This window comes from Eulemur rufifrons, chromosome 24 (assembly GCF_041146395.1).
Source record: "Eulemur rufifrons isolate Redbay chromosome 24, OSU_ERuf_1, whole genome shotgun sequence".
Lineage (NCBI taxonomy): Eukaryota > Metazoa > Chordata > Mammalia > Primates > Lemuridae > Eulemur > Eulemur rufifrons.
In genome coordinates, this window is record NC_091006.1 from 24,116,961 (window position 1) to 24,141,192 (window position 24,232).

Sequence of the window (24,232 nt, forward strand, 5' to 3'; positions counted from 1 at the left end):
AATGGGATGGGGGGTGTGTGTGTGTATATATATATATATATATATATATATGTATGTATTTTTTTTAATAGCATAATGGTCCATTATCACTCTTTAAATTAATCTGAGACAAATTCTATAAAACTTGTAGCCATTTTCATTCCTAAATATGGATCTGATATATCGGAACATCACTAGATTAGATTTACCTTCTTGCAAAATGCTGATTGTCTTTTTTTAACTTCACTTTATTACATGTTGTGGCTTAGCTTTCCAGGTTGAATGGGTGATTGTTGAGTTTTAAAAGTTTAGCTGGGTTTTGGAGGGCTAATTTCAGTTAATACAGTTTACACCCCTTTATATGGTAATGGCCTATGATTAATCGATTTGGATGTCTTTTTTTCAGATCAAACCAGTAAACTCAAATATGTCCTTCAGGATGCAAGATTTTTCCTCATAAAGAGTAACAACCATGAGAATGTGTCTCTTGCCAAAGCTAAGGTATTATGAACATCAGTTCTGTTGAAACTGTCCTAATCTTGGGAAATTTTTAAATGGGAAATTGGACTTGAGTTATTTTCAGTAACACAAGATATTGTGCTTTTCATTGTAACTTTAAAGATCCACAACCCAGTTGCCACTTAGAATCTGGTTTGTGGCCAGTTACTACTAGGCAACCTAGTAGGAATTTGGGTTTTCTTTTATTTTATAGATGGATTTTAGGAGTCAGAATATTCAGTGTTGAAGACTATATAGTTTATGCTGTAAAAGATCTGCCTCTGTTGATTTTTGTTTCTATACTTTTCAGTTGCTAATTTATTGTGCTAATAGTTTTAAATTTCTTTAGGTAACCAATTTTTGTTTTATGTTGATGCTTGTTTTACACTTTAAGATTCTTTTGAAAAGAAATCGTTCCTTTGTGGAGAGTTTCTTTTATTTTTTAGAAGTAAGATTACTTGGGGTTAAGATTACTTCTTCTTGGGTTTAGAAGAAAAGGGAAGAATTAGCTTACTGGTCCACTCCAGACTTTACAAAAAGGATATGCCCAGTTGCTGTAGGATGTTGTAAGATACTAATTTTCTTTTTATGTTTTTGCTACAAAAATAAATTTGTGTGTTACACCAGCTATTATAATGTTTTGCTATTCTTGGTTTAAATTGAGTAACTGGTATAGTTTCAACTGATTTTCAAAAAATTAAAACTAAAGTTAATTTTTTTTTAACCATATTTCTGTCAGTATGCTATATTTCTAACTTAAGTCAAGGATTACCAATAAAACTTTACAAACAGAAGGAAACAATACACCAAATAGCCTATGTAGTGGTAACTTATTCTGTTATCCAGCTGAAGTGGGTGTAGGCAGAAGTACAGTGGCCCTCTGTATCCATGGGTTCCACATCTTTGGATTCAACCACAGCTTGAAGTGTGAGGGGAAAAAATAATGCAACAATAAAATATAACTCAAAAAGCCAATACAGTGTAACAACTGTTTACATAGCATTTAATATTGTATGAGGTATTGTAAGTTTTCTAGAGATGATTTAAAGTATACGGGAGGATGTGCATACATTATACACCAATACTGTGCCATTTTATATGAGGGACTGAGCATCTGGGGGTTTTGGTATCCACAGTGGGTCCTGGAACCATCCCTCACAGAAACTGAGGGATGCCTGTAAATTACAGGCATGTAATTACAGGTAAATTACAGGTAAATTACAAGCACTTAGTGTGAATGAGAAGATGTAGTTTGTATGAACAGATTGATGTGAGCGCAATTAGCTTCTGCCTTATCTTACTTACTGTTGCATCTCTTTTTATCTTTTATGAATAAAGAAATTGATTAAAATGCTTTAGAAATTATTAAATTACTATGTTCTAGCTCTAGGTAAAACACAGGCATCTTTAGCCAAACATACTTAAAAATTTGAACTTAAATAGAAAAATTGCTTAAAAAATAAAATGAACTTAACTATAGAAAAATGCTAGAATCTTGACAGAAATTTTTCACTTAGGAGTTTACTAAAATAGTAATTTTTGATTATTTGATTAGGCACTGTTTCTCAGGGAGATAAGCATACAACTTGCGATTAACCTTCAACCAGCATGTATTTATCACAGTAAATGGTTGATTTTAAAATAATTTTAGCTGATTGGTTTTTTATAAATTATTACATTATTTTGACAGCTGATGAATTAGACCTTTCTTCGTTATAGCTTACTGAAATTTAAAGCATACTGAAATCTTTATGTGGCCTTGCTCCTATGCAAATATTAGTGGAGATATGATAGATTTGCAGTTAATTTTAATTTGTGGTCTTTATGTTATTTGTATAGGGTGTATGGTCCACGCTCCCTGTAAATGAAAAGAAATTAAATGCTGCATTCAGATCTGCAAGGAGTGTTATCTTAATATTTTCTGTCAGAGAGAGTGGAAAATTTCAAGGTAAGAATAAAAATAATTTGAACATATAACAACATTGATTATATTAGCATCTACGTATAATGTTGTGATATGATTCCCTTAGGATTTGCAAGGCTTTCTTCAGAATCACATCATGGAGGATCTCCCATACACTGGGTGCTTCCAGCAGGAATGAATGCTAAAATGCTGGGAGGTGTCTTTAAAATTGATTGGATTTGCAGGTAAGTTATACCCTTCAGTATAAATAAAGTTTCCCTTGTTTTGAATGGGCTACCAGTTGGAAATAATGTATTAAAGTAAAAACGACATCATATGCTTATCTTATCTTGTTCACTGTCTTTATAATCTAATATAGGCTGCAAAGGGCAAAGATTTATTTAGTCAAGAGTTTTATGTATTCTGTGTGTTAGTAATATAGCAGTAAATTGGACAATTGCTTAGAATGTTGTCTGGCATATCTGTGTAATTTTAGTGTCAGTTACTGTGGAATGGGAAAATAATTACTCTTTGACTTGGCTAACAGTTTTGGAGGTATTTACTTAAGTTGTGGACAGTTAGTGTATTTTAAGGAGGTTAGCAAACAACATTTAGTTGGCATTGTGATCTTAGGGTTAGGATTTAACTATGTTTATTAGAAAAATAATTAGACTTATTTTGAAAACTGAGTTTTACCGCTATTGTTAGTTTCTTACCAAATCATTGTACATGAAAAGCTAATTATTTTAGTGAATTTTACATGGCATGCATAATTTATTACCCTATAATATTAATTTTAGTTAAAAAATTATCTGAAAGGATACGGATACTTTGAGTTGTAAGTTGGCTTAGGATGTTGAATTTTGATGAGCATGAAAGAATTGGTTAAGAATAAAGAAGAAAAAAATGCTGTCCATATTCAAGAAAGCAGACTAGCACAAGGAAGAGCATGAAAACAAACCACTGGGGGTGTATGGGTTTGTATGAGTGGGACAGAGTCACCTTTTTTTATGAAGCAGATGGTTAGTAAAAGAGAAGAACAAAAGACAGATGAATAGTAATGAATGAATGTGGGGCAGCCTAAACTTTTACTATAAGATAGTGAGGAATTATGAAGATACATAGGCAATGATAGAGTGGAAACAGCTTATATTCATGTGTTGCATCCGATGTTTCTGTCAATAAGGAACCACATAGATGACCATGGTCCCATAAGATTATACCACAGTATTTTTACTGTACCTTTTCTATGTTTAGATACTATGTTTAAATACTTCCCCTATGTTATAGTTGCCTACACTATATAGTAACAAGTTGCATGGGTTTATAGCCTAGCTGTGTAGTAGGCTATATCATCTAGGTTTGTGTAAGGACACTGTGAGATGTTTGCATATTAACAAAATCACCTAATGACACCTTTCTCAGAATGTATTGCCTCCCCCACCCCATCATTAAATGATGCATAACTGTATTAGGCTGATTGTCGCAAAAAGCTATATGCAGAAAAAATAGTCATCCCATCATTACCTTCTATGGGGAAAAATTGGAAGCCATCAGAATTCTTTCAGAGAGAAAGTTGATTAAATAAATTACGGGTTGTCTCTTAAATATAGTATGCAAAAATAATTATCCATGTAATAACATGGAAAGATACAGCAGATGAAAAAAATACATACTATGTCAGAATGCAACATTACAGTGATGAGACTGTCAGTGATATCCACCCCCTTCCATTGTTGCCAGGGTTTTAAAATTTACAGTTTGTTAGAAATTAAAATTGTAATTGTTAAATTTAAGTCTGGTGACAATTTCTAGGAAGAACCAAAGTGACAGTTATTTTTTAGCAGAGAGACATTTTTATTTATTAATTTTTATTTGTGCATATGCAACTGATTGTAAAAGGCCAAAGGAAGTATTTATGTTATTGTAAAGTATTTGGAACTGATGCTTCTTGGGAATAGGATAGAAAATAACTTCCCATTTTTAGATAGGTTGCGGCAGATTTTATTTTGAATGTCAGTTCTGTTAACCTTCATTGTCACATTACTGATAAGGAAATTTGTTTTTTAATTTTAGAAGGTGAGTTTAATTCAGAAATTATTCAGTCTTCATATTCCTCTCCATTGACTTATTGAATATTTTACTAACTTGTTTGAAATGAATATAGCAACAGAAGAGGTAAAGAAAAACCCAAATAGTCCATCCTGCTAATACCAGGTGTAAAATTTTGAGCAGTCAAGTGCTTTTATTGTTTTAAAATAGAGTTTAGGTTTACCTAGAAATATTTTTAAATGAAAATACTATAATTTTAATTGTTTTAAATACCTATTAAATTCTGTTAAGAGTAATTTTATAATACTTCACAGTTCTGAAGGCATATGATATTAAGTGCATTGATAATTTCCCTGGGTAAGTGACTTGAACTCTTTGAGTTTAAGTTTACTGTATAAATGAGAATTACATTGAACTCTCAGAATTAAAAGGATTTGATGTTTATAAATGCCAAGACTTAGCTATTAATAGCAATAACTGCTATTAATATTTTTTCTTTTCAGATGTGATAGTCATTAGACTTTTGTTCAGGGATTCTTCAGATTTAATAATAACTAGACCCAATTTCTTTTTTTAAAAAACTGCTTATTTGTAAACATTTTTTAGCAACAGTGAGCATGATTAACTTCTGCCCATCATATTTTTTCTTCTTTTTTTTATTTTAGAATATTACAGGGGTACATTTTAGTTATATGAATTACTTTTGTACAGTTTGAGTCAAAGTTATGTGTGCCCATCACACATAACTTTGTGTGCATTGTACCCAGTAGGTGTGAATTAACCCATCTCATCCTCCCCCCTCCCAATTGCTTGATTTCCATTGAATTTGACTACCATGTGTACACACGTGTTTACCATTTAGTTCCAATAATAGTGAATACATGTGGTGTTTTTTTTTTTTTTTCCATTCTTGCAATACTTCACTTAGAAGAATGGTCTTCAGTTCCATCCAGGTTGTTACAAAAGGTATTAGTTCACCTTTTTTTTTATGGTTGAGTAATACTCCATGGTATACATATACCACATTTTATTAATCTACTCATGTGTTGATGGGCCCTTGGGTTGTTTCTACATCTTTGCAATTGTGAATTGTGCTGCTATAAACATTGGAGTGCCAGTTTTTTATAAAATGTCTTGTTTTTCCTTTGGGTAAATACCCAGTAGTGGGATGCTGGATCAAATGGTAGGTCGACTTTTAGCTCTTTGAAGAATCTTCATATTGTTTTTCATAGCGGTTGTACTAATTTGTAGTCCACCAACAGTGCATAAGTGTTCCTTTCTCTCTGCATCCATGCCAGCATCTGTTGTTTTGCGACTTTTCGATAAGAGTCATTACCAAAGTTAGGTGATATTTCATTGTGGTTTTGATTTGCATTTCCTTGATGATTAGAAACGTTGAGCATTTTTTCATATGTTTATTGGTCATTTGTCTATCTTCTTTTGAAAAGCTTCTGTTCATGTCTTTTGCCCACTTTTTAATGGGGTTGTTTGATGTTTTCTAGACTAAGTTTCTTTAGGTGTGGTCCCTAGTCATTTATATCAGTAGCATCTGGTGGTTAAAATGTAGAATCCTGAGACCAACTTTAAACCTGTTGAATCCCTTATGGCTCAGGTACTTTGTAGGCAGAAGGAAGTTTGAGACTGGATATGTTGCATGTTAGCTGATAAGAGAGAGGCGTAAACAGTGACTTACTTAAGTTGCTACCTGTAATTAGCTCAAAATAAGGCTATGATCATGACCTATGAACTATCATTCATCCAGAATTAAATCTGTTAACTAGATTTTATACTCACTCGTTTCATGTTTATTTCAAATAACTCATTTCTCTTTTTTTTTTTCCAATCTCTCCATGATTCCTTCTAACGTTAATAAACAAACCACTGTGCAGTACATAAGAGCCTCTGCACAATTCTGTGTTTTGTTAAATTTGCCCTATTTGCTAAACTGCTTAGGTCAGAGAGTCCCTTCTGTGTTCTCTAATACAGCACTCACGTAAAGGTAGTTGTTTCTGTAGGCTTTTTCTTAGCACGTCTGCTCAGAAGGTAACTGTTGGGATGCCTGTTCCATAATTGTGATCCAGAGAAGAAAAGATAAAGAAAGGATGATGCATGGACCACAGACTCTACAATTTCTCTTAATTTATTCTGAGCCCTTAGACAGACCTAAGGCTTCATAGTTTTCTATGATGCTCTGTCTCTGAGATTAACTAATATGTTAAAATAGTAAACAAGTATCTCTTTAGTTAGAGTCAGTGCCACCAAAGAATCTCAACCCCAGATGATGCATCTAGCTCAGCATATGCCTTTACTTAGGCCTTTACTTTTACTTTAAGTCTTGGATATTCCATTGCTAATATTTAAATTACAGTAACGCCATTAATAATTTGTAACCTCCCTGTATTTTGGTGGCTGTAGGTTTTTTCTTTTTTTCTTTCCTGTAACTGTTTTAAATTGCCAATTTAGAAGAAAAATCTAAAGTATTGGACAAAGAAATAATGAACTAGAGCTCTGCCTCTGGATATTCTAAGCTTTTGGTATGTGCTTGTTCTCGTCTTTCCACCTCCAGTAGCCTGAAAAGGAACTGAAAACCAATACTCTTGCATCACTGCTGATGGATGAAGTAAGATGTGTATTTTACTAAGAAATTAAGCTTTTAAGCAGTTCCTAGTGGGCATTTCCGTTACTCACTACACACTCCCCGCCATGTATACATACCACACCACCACAGAGCATGCCACCCTGTTAATTGAACTCTAATATACTTAGCTCTCCCTGTAAATGTCAGAAGTTTTTCTGAGGTTTAAAACAAGTTACATAAAATCTGAGCATTCATTATTCACCCCTAAGAAAACTTGTATAAGGTTAGACTCAACAGTTATGTAGCTTGTCCACTGGACCAAGTTACTTCTGTTTTTCCTTCTCCATTATGCCTGTGCTCAAGCCCTTCTCTTTATTTTAAATGTAACCTTGCTTTACCTCTCAACATACGGCTTTACCTGAGTTGCTTTTCTTTCAAGCTTATCTCAGGTACAACTTCTGATTGCTTTTCTTTCTGTCAAAATATATGAGCCCACCCCCATTAAAAACAATACAAAACTTCTGTATTCTGCATATGGTGCCCATTCTCTTACAGAATAGTTGTGTGTGCCCATTTATTCTTTGACTGATGGCTGTGGAAGAAAGGTTGAGGATGCAAGCTGCTTTATCTTACTCATCTTTGCATGTCTTTTGAATAAATGCTTCATTTGTATTGTAGGTACAGTGAATAGTTCTTTAAACATTTATTTATTTTGGCATTTGTTTTATATGTAAGTAGATAAAAACCTTATGAAATGTGGTTAATTTCTGATGATTTCTTGGCACCTGGCAATTGTTTATTGTGTCATCTTTGTGTTTATCATTGTGTTAAGTTGATTAAAAAAACCTTAAAAATACAGAATATCTAAAATTTAGTGAGACTGTTTCACCTTGTGGTTCAGAGATCTTAGAGACAGGTTATTAGTGTTTAAATTGTAATGATACTGCCCTTGAGTTTAAGTAGAGGGCATAATTAATACAAATACATGAATTTATAAATGAATAACTTATTGTACAACTCGAGCCATTCCATGGTGGTGAAGCAAATTGCCTGGTTGAATTGGGGAAGACATTTGAATCTGCGAAAGCAGCCATGAATTAAGGATAGGGGACACTTCTGTCTCCATTTGTTGTTAACAGCCAGGTTAAAGTTCAGCTACTTGTTGGTCAAACAATTACAATTTTTTTGAGTATACAGAAGCAAGGGATATGTAAATATTTTGTGTCATTTTATTGTAAACGTAAAACAACTGTGAGGTAGATGATGATATCCTTATAGGATGAAGAAACTCAGGCTCAGAGAAGTTAAGAGGGGGCACTGGGGTTTAAGCCCCAAATTGTTTTGGTTTTCAAGCCCATTCTCTTAAGCACGGTATTATTTTAGTTTTTTTTTGAGAAAAGTGGAGAAGATGGAAAGAGCTGTTTTGTGAAAGGGCTTTCTCCATAGGGAATAAGCTCTACCACTATAAGTGATTTTTAAAATTTAAACATGTTTAAATCCCAATTAACATAGGAATTCACTACTAAAGGTAGTATAAGGTCCTTAAAGGATTCTGCAAACTAATGTAATTGATATTACTTTGTATTTAGGCGAGAATTACCCTTCACCAAGTCGGCTCATCTCACCAACCCTTGGAATGAACATAAGCCAGTAAAGATTGGACGTGATGGACAGGTTTGTTGGTTTAATTCTTTAAAAAATACATATATTTAATTAACCCTTTTAGAGATCTTAATTGAAGGACATCTTTTAACCATTTCTGAAAGAATTCATATGAAAGTTTAGGAGAATACATTCTTACTTGGAATTCGTGGTTACTGTGATTAAGACTGATTAATAAGATGTCCATAATGTTGAAATATAGGTAGCTTTGTATGGTACTTTCATGTAATATAATTGAAGGAAAAAATTTTAAAGAGAATTGACCTGATTTTAAATGATTTTTCATGACACCACTGTCGAACAGGTTTTGTACTTTATATAGTACATATTAGAATTGCTCTTTAACATATTTACTGAAGTTTTCTAAGTAGAAATCACTATATAGTATATATACTGAGGTTTCAGAATCTACAAGTGAAATTGAAAGTGTGTAGTAACTTAAAATCTTTGACCCTCATAGTTCCCACACATAATTCTGAGGCAGAAGTAATACTGTATTTTCATTGCTCATAAAATGTTGGTACTATAATTGAAAATAAGACTTAATTTTAAAAAGCCCATAGGTTAGTCTGCCTTTGTGGTTAACCTAACGTATTTCAGTGCATTTAGCAATTCTCACAAAGTTTTGGGCACATACACTAACATGTATTTTTCCTTCTCTGTATTAAGATGGATGACTTTGTCCTGGTATTTTGTTTTTTTGCACAAAGAAGTATGATTTTAGAGGGTGATTGTCACAGAATTTTAAGCAACTGCATTTGTGTATTTTGCTTTGGAGATCCTACAATTCTAGTTTTTACCCTTTATATAAATAAATGAAACACTTTTGAAAGGTTTATATATCTGGAAGCTTTTGAAATCCTGTATGATCATCAACCTTGTGAAGGAAGCCTCTAAATCAGTTTTTGTTCTTGTACATCAGGAAAATATTGTGAAAGGTTCTCCTGTTTTTGTCTTGTAAATTGCTACTTTCCTATTCTAGGAAATTGAACTTGAATGTGGAACCCAGCTTTGTCTTCTATTTCCCCCCGATGAAAGTATTGACTTGTATCAGGTCATTCATAAAATGCGTCACAAGAGAAGAATGCATTCTCAGCCCAGATCAAGAGGACGTCCATCCCGTCGAGAACCAGTCCGGGATGTGGGAAGGTTAGAAACGTTCTTTGGACTGATAATAGGCACATGTGTCAGAATAACATGATGGAGGAATGTGATTCGTCAAAAGTTTGTTCTGCGGTAAAGAAGAAAGAGAAAATCCTCAAATCAAGCTGCATGGACTAGTTTGTGGCTTCATTGAGGATTTCACATGGTCACCTTGGTCTCAGTCATTTTTCAAGAGGAAAATGGGGATCTTTCCTTATGCAGAGAAAATTATTTGCTAAAGAGTGATAACCAGTTTAAATTAAATAATACTCTGATAATACAATGTATACAATTGAAATGAGGTAGGCATTTGTTAACTAAGAACAGGCTAGAAAGGAGGAAGAGGAGGAAGTCTTTATTTGCAAAAATTGTTAATATTTTGTAAAAAGCCTTTTCTTTCAGGTGTGTCTCTGGATAAGCCTTATCAGATATGGGACTTTTATAAAGGATCACTAATATTTTTTCAGAAGATGACGCCTCATTTAGAGGATAAAATATTTTAAGTTATTTTGATATTCAAGAGGAGCAATACTGGGACTGTTTCAAATTTTATCACCGTGATGTGTTAACCCTATTGCCAGATATTCTCTAACATGTACCCAGTGAATTCACACATCTTGCTGAGCTTCTGAAAACAATAGGTTCTTTCCAAAGGGGATGAAGTGGCCCTGGGAGACCCGGCAACAAACCAAAACGAAGGGCTGTTGCTGTGTCTGTTTACAACTTTTCCAGATGCTGGCAGTACCTGTGGACTTAAAGTGTTTTTTAGAGGATCGCCATGGTTATTGATCACTGCTTTATGAACTAAACAGCATTTTCCAGAAAAAGGGGGTTTAACTTGTTACAGAATTGGAGAAGTCTTTGCAAAGGACTGATTTAAGCCCTTCTATCCAACACCTTCCCCCTAGATTTACGTACAGCTAAATCTAAAATATTCTGCTAAAGACTATTGGATGTATGGTTGATGGGATGAAACCTTTGGTTAACAAAGTTTCCTTTTGGTGGAAACATCCTGTGGTAGGTACAGATAATACAACAAGAGTCCCCATTTCTTTGAGCTTAAAAAGGACACTGTCGAGTAGGTAGGAGGAAACCTGGCAGAGCCCCTTATTTTTGGCCTAAAAGGACTGAGCACCAAGATGTCTTTTGAAGTTTTAAGCTAAGAGATTTCCAGTGCAATGCAGTATACACAAGTGAAGTTTTACCTCAGTTTTGCAATGGACTGCAAACTATACTTATTACACCACTACACCTTCTCTCAAGCCTGCCAGGGCCTTCCTTTATGTATGTGGCTTACAGCTTAAAGTCAGTAGTTGGACTACTATATGAACTGTTACTATCATGTTTTATACCGGTCGTAAATGCACTCCCCAAACTCTACAAGAAAGCGGTATGTTTATTTTTTAAACCAGCTTTTAATTTTCTTAGTATTATTTATTGTAGATGCAACTGTTTTTATTCTGTTGGGGGGATTGGGGTTATTGCACTTAATATTGCAGTTTAAGTGAACTTGTCTTGCAAAAATTAATGAAAGCAGTTGTTATTCAGAGAAGTAGCTGAAAAACTAGTGCTGTCAGGTTGTAATAGAGTTTTAATTTGACATTAAGGGTAAAAAGATAAATTTTTTATCTAAGTATTTGGGATTTTTTTGTTTTTGTTTTAATTCTTTATTATCTACTAAGAAAATTGAAGTGTATTTAATGATGTGTTACATTAACCCTTAAGATTTCTGGAAGACAGTAAAGAGTAGCCCTCTGTAGAGAGTAAAATTTCACCTTCTAAAGAATACACTTTAATTAATATGAACTTTGTTAAAATTCTGACCTGTTACTTGCTGATTTATAAGAGCTAATTTTATTTTGAGGCATTGTCTCTGGAAAAAAATTTCCCTAGTTCCTGTTATTAAGTATAGAAAGAAAAACTAAATGTTATTAAGAAATACTAAGAAATTAGTGTTTCCAAGTATTAAGATTTTTTAAACTTTCTTGTAACTCGCTTTTAATAAGTATTGAATTTTCTGTATTATCATCTGAAAAGTATAATTTTGTGCAAAGCAGAGGAAAAATATTTAAGAAATTCTTAATTTTGTTTAGACATACTTAAAATGACATTAATAAGTTTAAATATATAGATTTTAGAATACATGTTGTACAATATGGTAAAGGGGTTTTTTTTCCCCCTTTTTTACCCGGAGACTTTATTTGAAAAAGTGTATTAATTGTTAAACTGGATATTTACTTTAGTTTGAGGAAGGCTCATATACTTTTGTTTAGACTGCTAAAGTGTGATTTTCATGTTTTGATTAGATTACTTTTCCTGGTTGTCTCATAGATAGCATGAGATTGCAGAGAATATCTACCTTCAGCAATTAAAGGTTTGGTTATTTCATAGGGATGAATTTGAGGATTTAAAAATTAGGAATTTTAAGACAATTTGTTCATCAAAAATTAAGATGTTAATTTAAAGGAAATAATAATTCTTTGTAATTATTTCTGTCAGAAACTACGCTTGCTTTACTGTTTATTCTCCCAGCAGTTTTTGGTTTAATTTCTAATGTGTCTAATTTGTGTAGGCGTCGACCAGAAGATTATGATATTCATAACAGCAGAAAGAAACCAAGGATTGACTATCCCCCTGAGTTTCACCAGAGACCAGGTTAATATTTTATAATCCTGCAGATATTTGACTTAAAATTATTTAAAACCAAAACAACTGACTGTAATCCTATAGTTTTAAAAGTGAGAAAAATTCAGGACGTGACTCCTTAAACCTTGGGAAATCATTAATAGTTCTCATTAGTAATTCTTCCCCCATTTTGTTGAAGTTGTCTAATCTATTCCACTGTGACTCATCATAAGCTATTAAAATTACCTGAAATTGCTAATTTTGCAAAAATGGAATCTGCTCTGTACATGTGTTTAAGTTTAAATGTAGTTAGGTAAAGCAATGACCATAATATTTTTTGTTCCCTATGATACTTAGTGTTTCATGTGGTATATATCTTTAGTTGGAAAGTGAAATTATGCTATTTTTTACAAATGAAAGTCATTAACTTCGTGTTTTTGGAGAGGAATAGGAAATATTTTATTTGTAAGCTAAATGCAGCTTTTCAGTTAATCTATCCCTTACTGGAGTTTAAAAAAGCAAACTACATTCAAGAAACAATACCGTGTATTTAGAACAGAGTCAGTAACACACTTGTAAAACTTGCAGTTTGAAATTGGTGTCAGTGGGCTTCATAGCACCATTGTGTAACAGGTGGCTTGATAGGTCTCACTCATTTCCAAACTGGAAAATTCTGTTGCAGAAAGTGAAAATAGTTTTTCCTCAATAACATGGCCACTCAGATGTTTTATGTTTTAATTTGCTGGGTCCCAACAGAAGGAAGAAGAGGAAAGAACATATTTTTTCTATCTCCAGGGTTCTTTGATTGTAAATGTATACATCTTCATTTTTGCAACTTTTGCAATTTTGTTTCCCTCCCTCTTAAGTTTACATTTTTAAAAACTTATGTATGGTTTACTTAGCATGGCCTGTATATACCTTAGGTGGAAGGTAAACATTTGTTTTAAGGAAGTCTTACTACAGTATCCTCAAGATAGTTCCTCTGCCCTTACCTTTCCTATGGTGCAGAATGAAGAAATTTCCTATTTAGCAAGATTTGAAACGTGAACTAGAAGATACATTTGAAAGCTTCTCTAGCTGTTTACAATTCTGTTTTATTATTTAGTTATTTTCTCGATTATCATGTCATTTGAGAAGAAAATTTGAAAATGGAATAATACAATAATAGCATCACTTAAAGTACATATTTCATGGAAAAATTGAAACAAATGGTAAGGAAGGTTTAATTATAATGCCGTAATAAAAAATATATATAAATTTGATTTACTGAAGTACTTGATGTTTGAACAGGGTATTTAAAGGATCCACGATACCAGGAAGTAGATAGGTAAGTCGGGTTCACTCTTGCTTAGCTTTGAATTACATTCTTGGAACTAGTTTATGAATTACCTGAATTTAGTTTCACAAATCTTATTCCCAACAGACGATTTTCAGGAGTTCGCCGAGATGTGTTTTTAAATGGGGTAAGCATTTAATTTTATATATTTAATGTAGATAAAATCAGGATCTGATTATTTTATAGTTCTGGGATGATTTTTATTTATATTGACGTTATCATCTTTCATTTTAGTCCTACAATGATTATGTGAGGGAATTTCATAACATGGGACCACCACCACCTTGGCAAGGAATGGTTTGTATTATTCTATTTTTGCAAGTTATTTAACTTCATTTGCGGTTCCTAATATTTTGGGTACTTAGAATATTCATTAAGAGACTTAAAATATAAATTTTTGGTGATTGATAATTGCATGCTATCTTTAAAAACTAAAGACTAATGAATAAGTTGATTTGTGTTAGGAATACAGTACTGACTTAGTTGAGAAGTGTAATAGTGGATTATAGCAATGGTGAGTAGTGCAAGCTGTACCTGGGTTCGGATACATTCCTTTCTCTTCCTAATTCTATGACCTTGGGTAAGTTTCACAATGCAACTCTTAGTTTTCCTCATCTGTAAAATTCAACAGACATTCATTGCTTTTTATGGCTAATCAAATACAATATTTATTATGTTCCCTGTGCGAGGCACTGTGCTTGTTCTGGGTATACAGTGGTGAATGAAATGGACATTACACCTTTCCTTGTATAGTTTAGAATTTAACATGATAGTGTCAGTCTCATAGGATTGTCAAGAAGACAAATTTATAAAATGCATGTAAAGTATAGCATAGTACCTATGTAATACCTAGTAAATTTAGTTCTCTGTGTAAAATAAGACTAAACACTGAGTAGTCTTGATTTTAAATTATTTCCTTTAAGAAAGTTGGATATCCTTTTTAGAGTATGTTTTAGATTTATGAAATTTAGATTCTATGAAATTTTTAAAAATGTGTGATCTTGACTGTAACTATGAAGGTAATTTTTGATTTGCCCTTTCTTCATTTCATAACAGTATTTAAAAGATCATTGGCTCCTGGATTTTTTTTTAATAATAGATTTGTGCATAGTGGTTAACCAGCTCACCAATTCTAGAACCAGGATGCCTGATACTATGTACCCACTTTACCCCTTTAATAGCAGTGTGACTGTAAGCAGCTTACTTCACCTGTTGGTACCTCAGTTTTCCCTTTTGTAAACTAGGAATGTAATAGCACCTATCTCATAGGGTTGATGTGAAAATTAAATGAAACTTGTAAAATACTTAGAATAGTGCCTGGCTCATAGCATTTTGTAAGTGTTTGCTGTTTCTATTAATATCTAGATGATATGAGTAGAAAAGTATAAACATGTTAAATTTTAGAAGATGTGTAATCAGAGAATTTGTTGCACACATTTGTTTTCAACAAACAAAAAAGATACTTTGAAGAATCTTAATGCCATCAAAGGAAATTACTAGTACAGATTATTTTTTGGGGGGGGGGGGTGTTGGTGGTTTGGCTAGGGGAATGCTAAGAATGCTTTCTTTACAAGGATATTTGGTAGATTCTTATGAAAGTGGTTTTCCTTTTTTAGCCCCCTTATCCAGGAATGGAACAGCCTCCACACCATCCTTACTATCAGCATCATGCTCCTCCTCCTCAAGCTCATCCCCCTTACTCAGGACATCATCCAGTACCACATGAAGCAAGATACAGAGATAAACGAGTAGTAAGTTAACAAGAAGGCAAAGGTGTGAGGGAACTACTTAGAATTCTATAGGTATTAGGTCATTAAATATGAAATGTCCGATTTTGAATAAAAATGTAGTGTATTATATCTCAAACAAGATGCAGTACACTTAAATCAAAGTATGCACCTAAACTCTTGACATAGTTCTGCCCTCTTAACAGTAGCTTGTTCATGTAAGCAGGGAAGAAGCCTGGAGAGCAAGTAGCTATGAAATCATGAAAGACATTTTCCACAGCTTTTGAGAATTGAATATTCTTCCCTGGAAGAAGTGGTAGTCAGTTGGTGCAAGGTCTGGTGAACACGTTGGGTGACAGAGTTTCCAAGTTCTAGCTTCTGTAGTTTGAGCAGCATTGTTTGTACAACGTGGTCAAGTGTTGTCTTGCAAGAGGATTGGCCTGTCTTTATTGACCAGTCTCGGCTGCTTAATCACAAGCATCCTCATCATTTCATCCAGTTGGTTGCGGTTGACATCTGCTATAATGGATTGACCAGGTTTCACGAAGCTGTAGAGTGGATAATGCCAGCGCTGGACCACCAAACAGACACCATTAGCCTTTTTTGATGAATATTCAGTTTGGAACTGTGTTTTGACACATCATCTTTTTCTAGCCATGTGCCAAACGCTTGCAGTTGTCAAAAAGAATCCATTTTTCATCACACGAAACAATACGGTGCAGAAATAGTTTGCCTTTATGTCATGACAGCAAAGAAAGGCAAGCTGCAAGACGGTGGTTTCTCTTTTGACACTTGTTTAATTCATGTGGGACCCATCTATCCAGCTTCTTTACCTTGCAGATTTGTTTCAGATGGTCCATTGTTGGAACAGTAACATCAAACCTTGCTGCTAATTCACACATAGGTCAAGATGAATGCGTGTCCGCTACAGCTTTCAGCTCATCATTATCCACCTTGGTCTCAGGTCACCCATGTGGCTCGTTTTCAAGGTTAAAAATCACCGGAACAGAACTTCTCAAACCATCAACATACTGTGCATTCATTAGCCACATCCTTCCCAAAGAATTATTGATACTTCAAGCTGTCCGTACCACGTTGGTTCCATGACGGAACTCATTTCAAAAATAACATGAATTTTTGACTTACGGTTTTACAAAAATTGCTTTAAAAAAAAAAAACCTTGAAAGACGATCACAAGCCAAAACGAGCATTTGCAAGACTGAGGATGTAGCTTCACAATAAAAATAAAACAAGATACATTATCAAAGTGAAATGTCAGAAATACCAACTGTACTTAAGGAAATCGGACATTTGATACTTAATAACCTAGTAGTTTAAATATGAGGATACCAGATTATGTCAAATAATGGACCATTGTGTATTTTTACTGCAGACTGTTTTGGAGTAGATCTCAACTTGTTTTTAATAAAAATGGCTGGTCATGTGTCGTTCCCCGCCCCCCCTCCCCGCGCCCCACCTTTGGGTTATTTAGATAGGTGATACATCTTTTACTGTCAAATCACAAAGTGCTGTAGCAAACTCCTACATATATAACTCCTCTTAGGCAATATCCTAGGCATATAATACCTAGGATATGTTCTTTCTGTACTGAGATCTTAATTATAACTATGTAATTAATACAGTTAATAGATATTTCTGAGCTTTTTGTATAATCTGGTAGACTTAATTTTTGTTAGATAGATGGTGAATATTAAGTTAGTTAATAGATAATTTCCGATCTTATTCAGTCATTTATTTTTGTTTCTACTGAAGTTTATTAAAACTAGTAACCAAGCAAATTGTTTCACCTCTTCTTTACCTCTGGTTATTGTGATGATGCTAGCAAACAACTAGATGTTAAAAAATGTAGTGGGAGAATAATTGTCCTTTAGTAATTGGTTCTGTTAATTATTTGATATGATAGATGTGAAAACTTTTTTTTAATCACTTCAAAGCAAGACTAATGAAAGACAATTTCTACTTTGAGTTCTCTGGGTTTTTATTATACAAGTGAGGCCGAGTTTGTTTATTAAATGCTGGTCTCCCCCCACTCCCAGTAGTACTTTTGTTTAAAAAGTGGAAATTGTCATCTCGCGCTTGTTGGCAGCATAATCTATATGCATGTAAGTTTGATAGCCTTAGAAAGGTAGTTTTGTTGTTAAAATAGGATATATAAGTTGAAATTTCCCCCTACTAGGGTAATTAGTTTGGGCAGGGCCAAATGATCTTCCCACTATGATGAAGAGTGTGTATATTTGAGAGAGCCAGTTAGAACAATAATTTCCTAGCCTGTCTTTGAGACATTGTTATGTGTTGTTTATTTCGTTATCATTATAAAGATAATAATTCTTCAAAATCAAATCGTATTAGGACATTTAACATTCTGTAAAACAATTTGAGATTCCTGACTAATTAATAGACTTTAAATTAGTTTTTTTTTTTTTCTTTCAGTTAGTCACATTACACAGCCTATGTATGATGAAATCTTAGTTGGCGAGATAGGTTGTGGTACCTTAAAAAAATGCCTGTAAATGATCACATAGTTTTTTAAAATAGAAAGTCTTTCTCAAGACTTTCTTTTTCTTAATTGAAGTATACTTGTCTTTTTTTAACAAGTTCTAGGCTGGGCATGTGGTTCACACCTGTAATCCCAGCACTTTGGGAGGCTGAGGCAGGAAGATCACTTCAGGCTAGGTGTTCGAGATTACTCTGGACAATATATGTGAGGCCTGTCTCTAAAAAAATAAATAAATAAATAAAAAATTAGCTGGATGTGGTGGCTCACACCTGTAGTCCTAGCTACTTGGGAGGCTGAGGTGAGAGGATCACTGAAGCCCGAGAGTTCCAGCCTGAGTGAAGAGTGAGATTCTGTCACAATCAACAAAAAAAAAAGGTTCTATTTGATGAATCTTTACATAGTAATTTTTTGATTAGTATATATATATTGTTTGTTTATATAATCACATATTCATGATATATGAAAGGTAGTGTGGAATTGTGTTTTTGAACTGTATGTTCTTTACATTTTAGCTGAATTTTGAAAAGGGACCAAAATCAGTAAATAAAGGTGAGCTGAGAACTGAGAGCAGAAAGCTTACACTAGAGCAGGGGTCAAGTTTAGAAGTAGCCACAACTTTCCCTTGCTCCTTAGGCAGTTGCACTTCTTACCCTTTCTTGTCCTCTTCAGCCTCTAGTATGTTGTTCTGTGTGGAATAGACTTCACAGCTTATTGTAGTACTTATTTTCTTAAAATGCCATCAAATTTCATAAATTAAGTTTGGTTTGAAAGAAAATCTGGAACATAAGACTTCCTAATTTCACCTTAAGGGGGCAGAGTTGGTTCCATTTGTAGAATTGAAAGTTGTAGAATTGAAGGAGGAAAAGTAGGGTTAAACTGTTGTAGAATAAAACTGATGACACCTAGCATAATTGGCAGCAGGTATGCATAATGGTTGATGGTCATGACTAGGCTATTACTTTGGACTAAATCTTCCTAAGGGGTCAGATGGAAAAGTCACTAAAGTTGAATAAGAAACTACGTGCAAAGATTTGAGTAATCTTCTGTCTTAGGTATCTAGGGAGACATCAAAATCCCTTCTCTAAATAATGTGAAAATTACGATTTGAATTAATTCATTATTGTATTTCTCTAGATTCTTCCTCTCTCAGACAATTATTATATAGAGACTCATTCCATTTGCATTTTTGACATACCTAACCCGTTTCTTCCCTTTTCTAGCATGATTATGATATGAGGGTGGATGATTTCCTTCGTCGCACTCAAGCCGTTGTCAGTGGTCGGAGAAGTAGACCCCGTGAAAGAGATCGAGAACGAGAGCGAGACCGTCCTAGAGATAACAGAAGAGACAGAGAGCGAGATAGAGGACGTGATAGAGAAAGAGAAAGAGAGCGATTATGTGATCGGGACAGAGACCGAGGGGAGAGAGGTCGATATCGAAGATAATGCGCTTTTTGCAAGCACTGATTGTTTAAAGATAAAAAAGAATCTTGTATTTTTTTTGTGTGTGTTTACAAGTAGTAAATTTATTTTCAGCTGTCTACATAAAGTTCATTGTGTAGAAGGATTTATTATGACCCCCTTTGTTCCAAGCATGCAGTATAATAAGAACTGGAAAAATTCAAATCCGCCAAAAATACACAGTTGACAGTTGACTTGACACTTATTGGGGCAGAATGGAACAGTCCAGGAATGTAGATATTGATTCATTCTTCGTAAATGTTCATCTTACAGTGTGTTCATCCTAGTTATTTTTTGTTTGTTTTCTTTCTTTTGGATCTTGATTGATAACTGCCATGATATGTTGCTTTGATGTGTTTCTATATGTAGTTGCACACGGTTCAGTAAAAATGCTGCTATCAAGTATGCAAATATTGAAGTATGATGGTTTGACTATATGGCAGTGTTGTAGCAGCCTCTTGGTTTTTTCCTTTTCCTGTTTTTTTAAACTTATAAAGTCACTTTTTATTTTTCTTCAGTCTTCAATGATGAGAGCAATATTAAGAAGACACTGCTATCTAATTTTTAATCTTTTTAAATAAAAAATTCCTATGTTCAGTAGCATGGTTGATGCTATTGTTTATCCTCCCCCTCCAAACTGTATACATTGGCTTGGAATGTTCACAACTTGCGTGTGTGGCAGCAGAAGATAATTCCCATATTCTACATTGCTACTGTTTTGTATAAAATAAATTGGTAAAGATTGACACTCATCTTTTGTATTTCTTGTCTGATTGTAAGTTTGTTTTATTATGCATAAAAGAATGCTTTTTGTTTAGGAAATTTTAGGGAACCTCATTTGCTTTTTTTTTTTTTTTTTATTTAATTTAATTAATTAATTTTTTTTTTTTTTGAGACAGAGTCTTGCTATGTTGCCCAGGCTAGAGTGCTGTGGCGTCAGCCTAGCTCACAGCAACCTCAAACTTCTGGGCTCAAGTGATCCTGCCTCAGCCTCCCAAGTAGCTGGGACTACAGGCATGTGCCACCATGCCCGGCTAATTGTTTTCTATATATATTTTTAACTGTCCAGATCATTTCTTTCTATTTTTAGTAGAGACAGGGGTCTCGCTCTTGCTCAGGCTGATCTCGATCTCCTGACCTCAAGTAATCCTCCCGTTTCGGCCTCCCAGAGTGCTAGGATTACACTCGTGAGCTACCTCGCCTGGCCCTCATTTGCTTTTTATTTATTTTTGACATACTTGAGCAGAAATGATTGACCTAGGCCAATTAACAGCTTATTAACAAAATGTTGGTATGTTTATACCATGGAGTCCTACTCAGCCATAAAAAAAAAAAAAAATGACAGAACTACCTATTGTATTATCCTGGATGGAACTGGAGCCCATTCTTCTAAGTGAAGTATTACAAGAATGGAGAAACAGCTTGCTTCTATTTCTAATATAAGAACGGGTGGTACACAAGAGTTATGTTGATATTTTGGTTAAGTATTTGTATATCCAATAAGACTTTTGGGTCTACTTTAATCACAAAATTGTTTTCTGACTCCTTTTAGTTTTTCTGTTTCAGTCTTCTGTAAGTGAACTACTTTGTAGATATTTTCTATTTTAGTTATAAATGGACTTTTAAAATTTAATCCTCTTACAGTTAGTTACATATTTTAAGTCAGTCTCTCTGTACTAACAAGCTAAAACATAGAAGTAGAGCTACACAAGAAAAGTTTGTGAAAGAATTTTTTTGGGGATTTTAATTTCATGAGTTATACTTGAAATTATGGCCTTTATAAAGTTGAACATCTAAACATTAAGGATATTTGAATGTTTGCATACTTCTAAAAAATTTTTTCATACAGTATCATAGTTTCACTGTGTACCAAATCATAATACACAGTTTTACTTTTAATCTATATTGGCCTGAAAAGGAGAACACAGGAGCATTCATCTTAAAGGATATTTAAAACTATAATTTTACTGCATTCATATAGTAGCATTTAGAGTATTTTTTCATACATTCACTACGAGTAGTTTTATTGCCAGTCTCAAAAATTAAGCCTAAGGATTTATTTTAAATCTGTGCAGTGTGGGAGAGAGGAAAGAACATTCAACTCTGTTTTAGGAAACCTGGGTTCTAGTTTTGATGTTGCCTTTGGTTAAACTAAGTCAGTTGGTGCTTGTCTTTGAATTTTGACAACTAAAATGTATATATACAAAATAAATCAGTTGGTGATGTAAGTATGTCAGTTCACTTACATTTTGTATTTAGCAGTAAGTTAGACAATAATATCTAGTTTTTTCGTGTTCTTAAACACTGAAGAATTTCTATGATTTAGAAAAATTGCTAAAAATATTATGAGATAACCAGTTACACAAAACCGGTTGATAATAAAGTTATTTGCCAGAAATAACAGTAATAAATGTTATATAATATTGAGCACTTGGTAGGCAACACTTTCATGTTTCTGTATACTGACTTATTTCATCCTCACAAAACATCGTGATCTGTATTTTTGTAGAGGGGAAATAGGCTCATAGAGGCTAGAAAACTTACCCACAAGTTAGTTAGAAAGGTGGTAATTGATGGGGCCAAGGTTCAACCCATATTTTTATCCAATTTGGAGTTTCCTGAGAAGCCACTTCATCACTTGAAAAAACAGAATATAAATTAATGTTTAAATTGATGGTAGGCGTTCTGTTGAGGATTTTGAACATCAACATTTTCTTCAGCCTTCATTTAAGCATAGAGTTCTGAAGTGTCCATCCACGTAGATATGTTGTGTTTTGTATTTTGGATGTTAAGGAGCTTAGTATTGAGTTAATCTTCTTACTAAGTATCGGGCATTATTCTAAATACTTGAGTTAGGTCAATTAATCCTCAGTAATTGTTTTCTCCCTGAGTTTTTGATGGAAAAAGTGACAGGAACATTATTTAAAAGATTACAAGATAATTTTTCTGTACAGACGAGTCGATATATAAAGTTAGACTTTTTGATTTAATATTTGAAGACATAACAGCCTTTGTCACCATGAGAGACATGGTTTGTTCCCATGTGCTCTACAATGTTTTGATTCTAGAATTTATACGTCAGCATCATGTGTTCATTTGAAAACAGGAAATTCAGTCGTTCAGAGTTTAGAAATCCAGTTGAGTGGCCAGAGTAAAAGTTGAAGGCAGTGAGAATGAATTCAGGCATGCAATTTTTCTTTTTAATTTACTTTGCTCTAGTAAATGATGGCTTCTACTCAAGCATGGTCTAAATGTCCAGGAAATGGCCACTGCCATCTCCAAGCTTCCATTATCCACAGTTATCAGCGTCAGAAGGAAAGAGACTTTTCCACTCAGCAGCTGTGTCAGTTCTACAGAAGGACTGAATAGCCGTATGGTTACATGGAGCCAGTGCTAATCTAATCTGTGTGTCCAGGGAAACGAGTTTCCTTGTCTAGCCAGCTTGGGAGGCAAGAGAGGCAGATGATGTTATGGTCACTTCCATGGGGATTACATCAGGAGGGACAGCTTCCAAAAGACATGGACAGACAAAATCAACAGGTGTCTGTCAAGTGCATGATCTAACCAACACTTGAATGTCTGACTTACTCAGTATTTTGTCGTCATAGGCATGGCCTCCTGCTCTTAGATATCTCTGCATCCTTCCGTAGAATGCCTTGGTCACTCTTCTGAAGGGCACATCTTGCTTTGCTATAACGATAAAAATTATCAGTCCTCAGACATGTTAGGTGTATGGAATAGAAAAAGGACGAAGGAAATGGAATTGTTTCCGGTATTTCCCTGACCATGCTAGAGTTCCCTGACACAAGGTAAGGGTGGTTGTATCACACATGGATCATTTTATCCTGATCTTTAAAATGTTTGATTTGGGTAGGAAACATTCCTAATGCAGTTTGATACACATTAAAGTTGAGGCACATGGGATAAAACCGGCCCAAATTTATACCCCAAGTTTTTTATAGCAGGAATAGGAATCTTAAGGAGCAAACAATTCATAGTGTTCTACTCTCTGTTGTGAGTCATTTCATCTCTGTTTTTTGTTTGTTTGTTTGTTGCTTGTTTCTAAATCCCACTTTGTGTTTCCCTTTCAGTTTATTCTATGCCTTAAATTTGTGACATCTGAAAAGTTTAGTCTTTACTAATGATATTCAGAGTATAACAGGTCAGTAAACCATTCCAGATCTTAGGTCCCACTGAAGTCACTAAAGGAATTTGCCTTCAGATTATGTGGTGAGGGAGGCTCCAGTTAGCCTCAGTTTCCGGGGGACTGTTAGTGATTTTGAATATGATCTCTGTTTAAGTAAGCATACCTGTGATTTGGCTGGAAATATTAAGTTGAAAAACAGCTGGCTTATGGGATGCAACAATGCCTGCTTCCCACCGCATTTATGGTGGTTTTTTGAAATTAATGAGAATTTGGTACAAAATTAAGAATCAAGTGGTTTTTATGAAAGCATCCTCTTCACGTTAAAAAACATTTTCTGTACTATGGAAATAATCATGATTTTTCCTCTGTAACTTGTTAGTTTTTAACTGAAATCTATGGAGACAGAATATTATTGGGATTAATTTTAAGCTGTGAACACACTTTTTTTCTTAATTAAACCATTTAAATCAAGTATATGAACTTTCTTCTTGGGATTTTGGATAAGGTTAAATCCCCATCCTTTAATATGAGTCCTTCTCACTCCTTTCATCAACCCCCTAAACGCTGCTGGGGTGTTCTTTGAAAGTCACAGCATGTTTTCGGC

The 24,232-nt window shown here is 34.0% G+C and overlaps 1 protein-coding gene across 3 annotated transcripts in view; it reads left to right on the forward strand.

Moving 5' to 3' along the window:
- The window catches only part of YTHDC1 (YTH N6-methyladenosine RNA binding protein C1), a 37,094-nt gene extending 16,877 nt beyond the window's left edge, over window positions 1-20,217 (forward strand). For 2 of the 3 annotated variants that reach the window (XM_069457191.1, XM_069457194.1), the window contains 11 exons: window positions 386-480; window positions 2,317-2,425; window positions 2,508-2,625; window positions 8,600-8,684; window positions 9,655-9,821; window positions 12,388-12,470; window positions 13,731-13,767; window positions 13,840-13,903; window positions 14,011-14,073; window positions 15,393-15,527; window positions 19,242-20,217. In XM_069457191.1, the coding sequence (XP_069313292.1) occupies window positions 386-480; window positions 2,317-2,425; window positions 2,508-2,625; window positions 8,600-8,684; window positions 9,655-9,821; window positions 12,388-12,470; window positions 13,731-13,767; window positions 13,840-13,903; window positions 14,011-14,073; window positions 15,393-15,527; window positions 19,242-19,466 (1,181 nt within the window). In that variant the 3' untranslated portion in view covers window positions 19,467-20,217. The remainder of the gene's footprint in view (window positions 1-385; window positions 481-2,316; window positions 2,426-2,507; window positions 2,626-8,599; window positions 8,685-9,654; window positions 9,822-12,387; window positions 12,471-13,730; window positions 13,768-13,839; window positions 13,904-14,010; window positions 14,074-15,392; window positions 15,528-19,241) is intronic. The other variant, XM_069457192.1, reaches the window with a different exon arrangement.
- The last annotated feature ends 4,015 nt before the right edge of the window (window positions 20,218-24,232 follow it).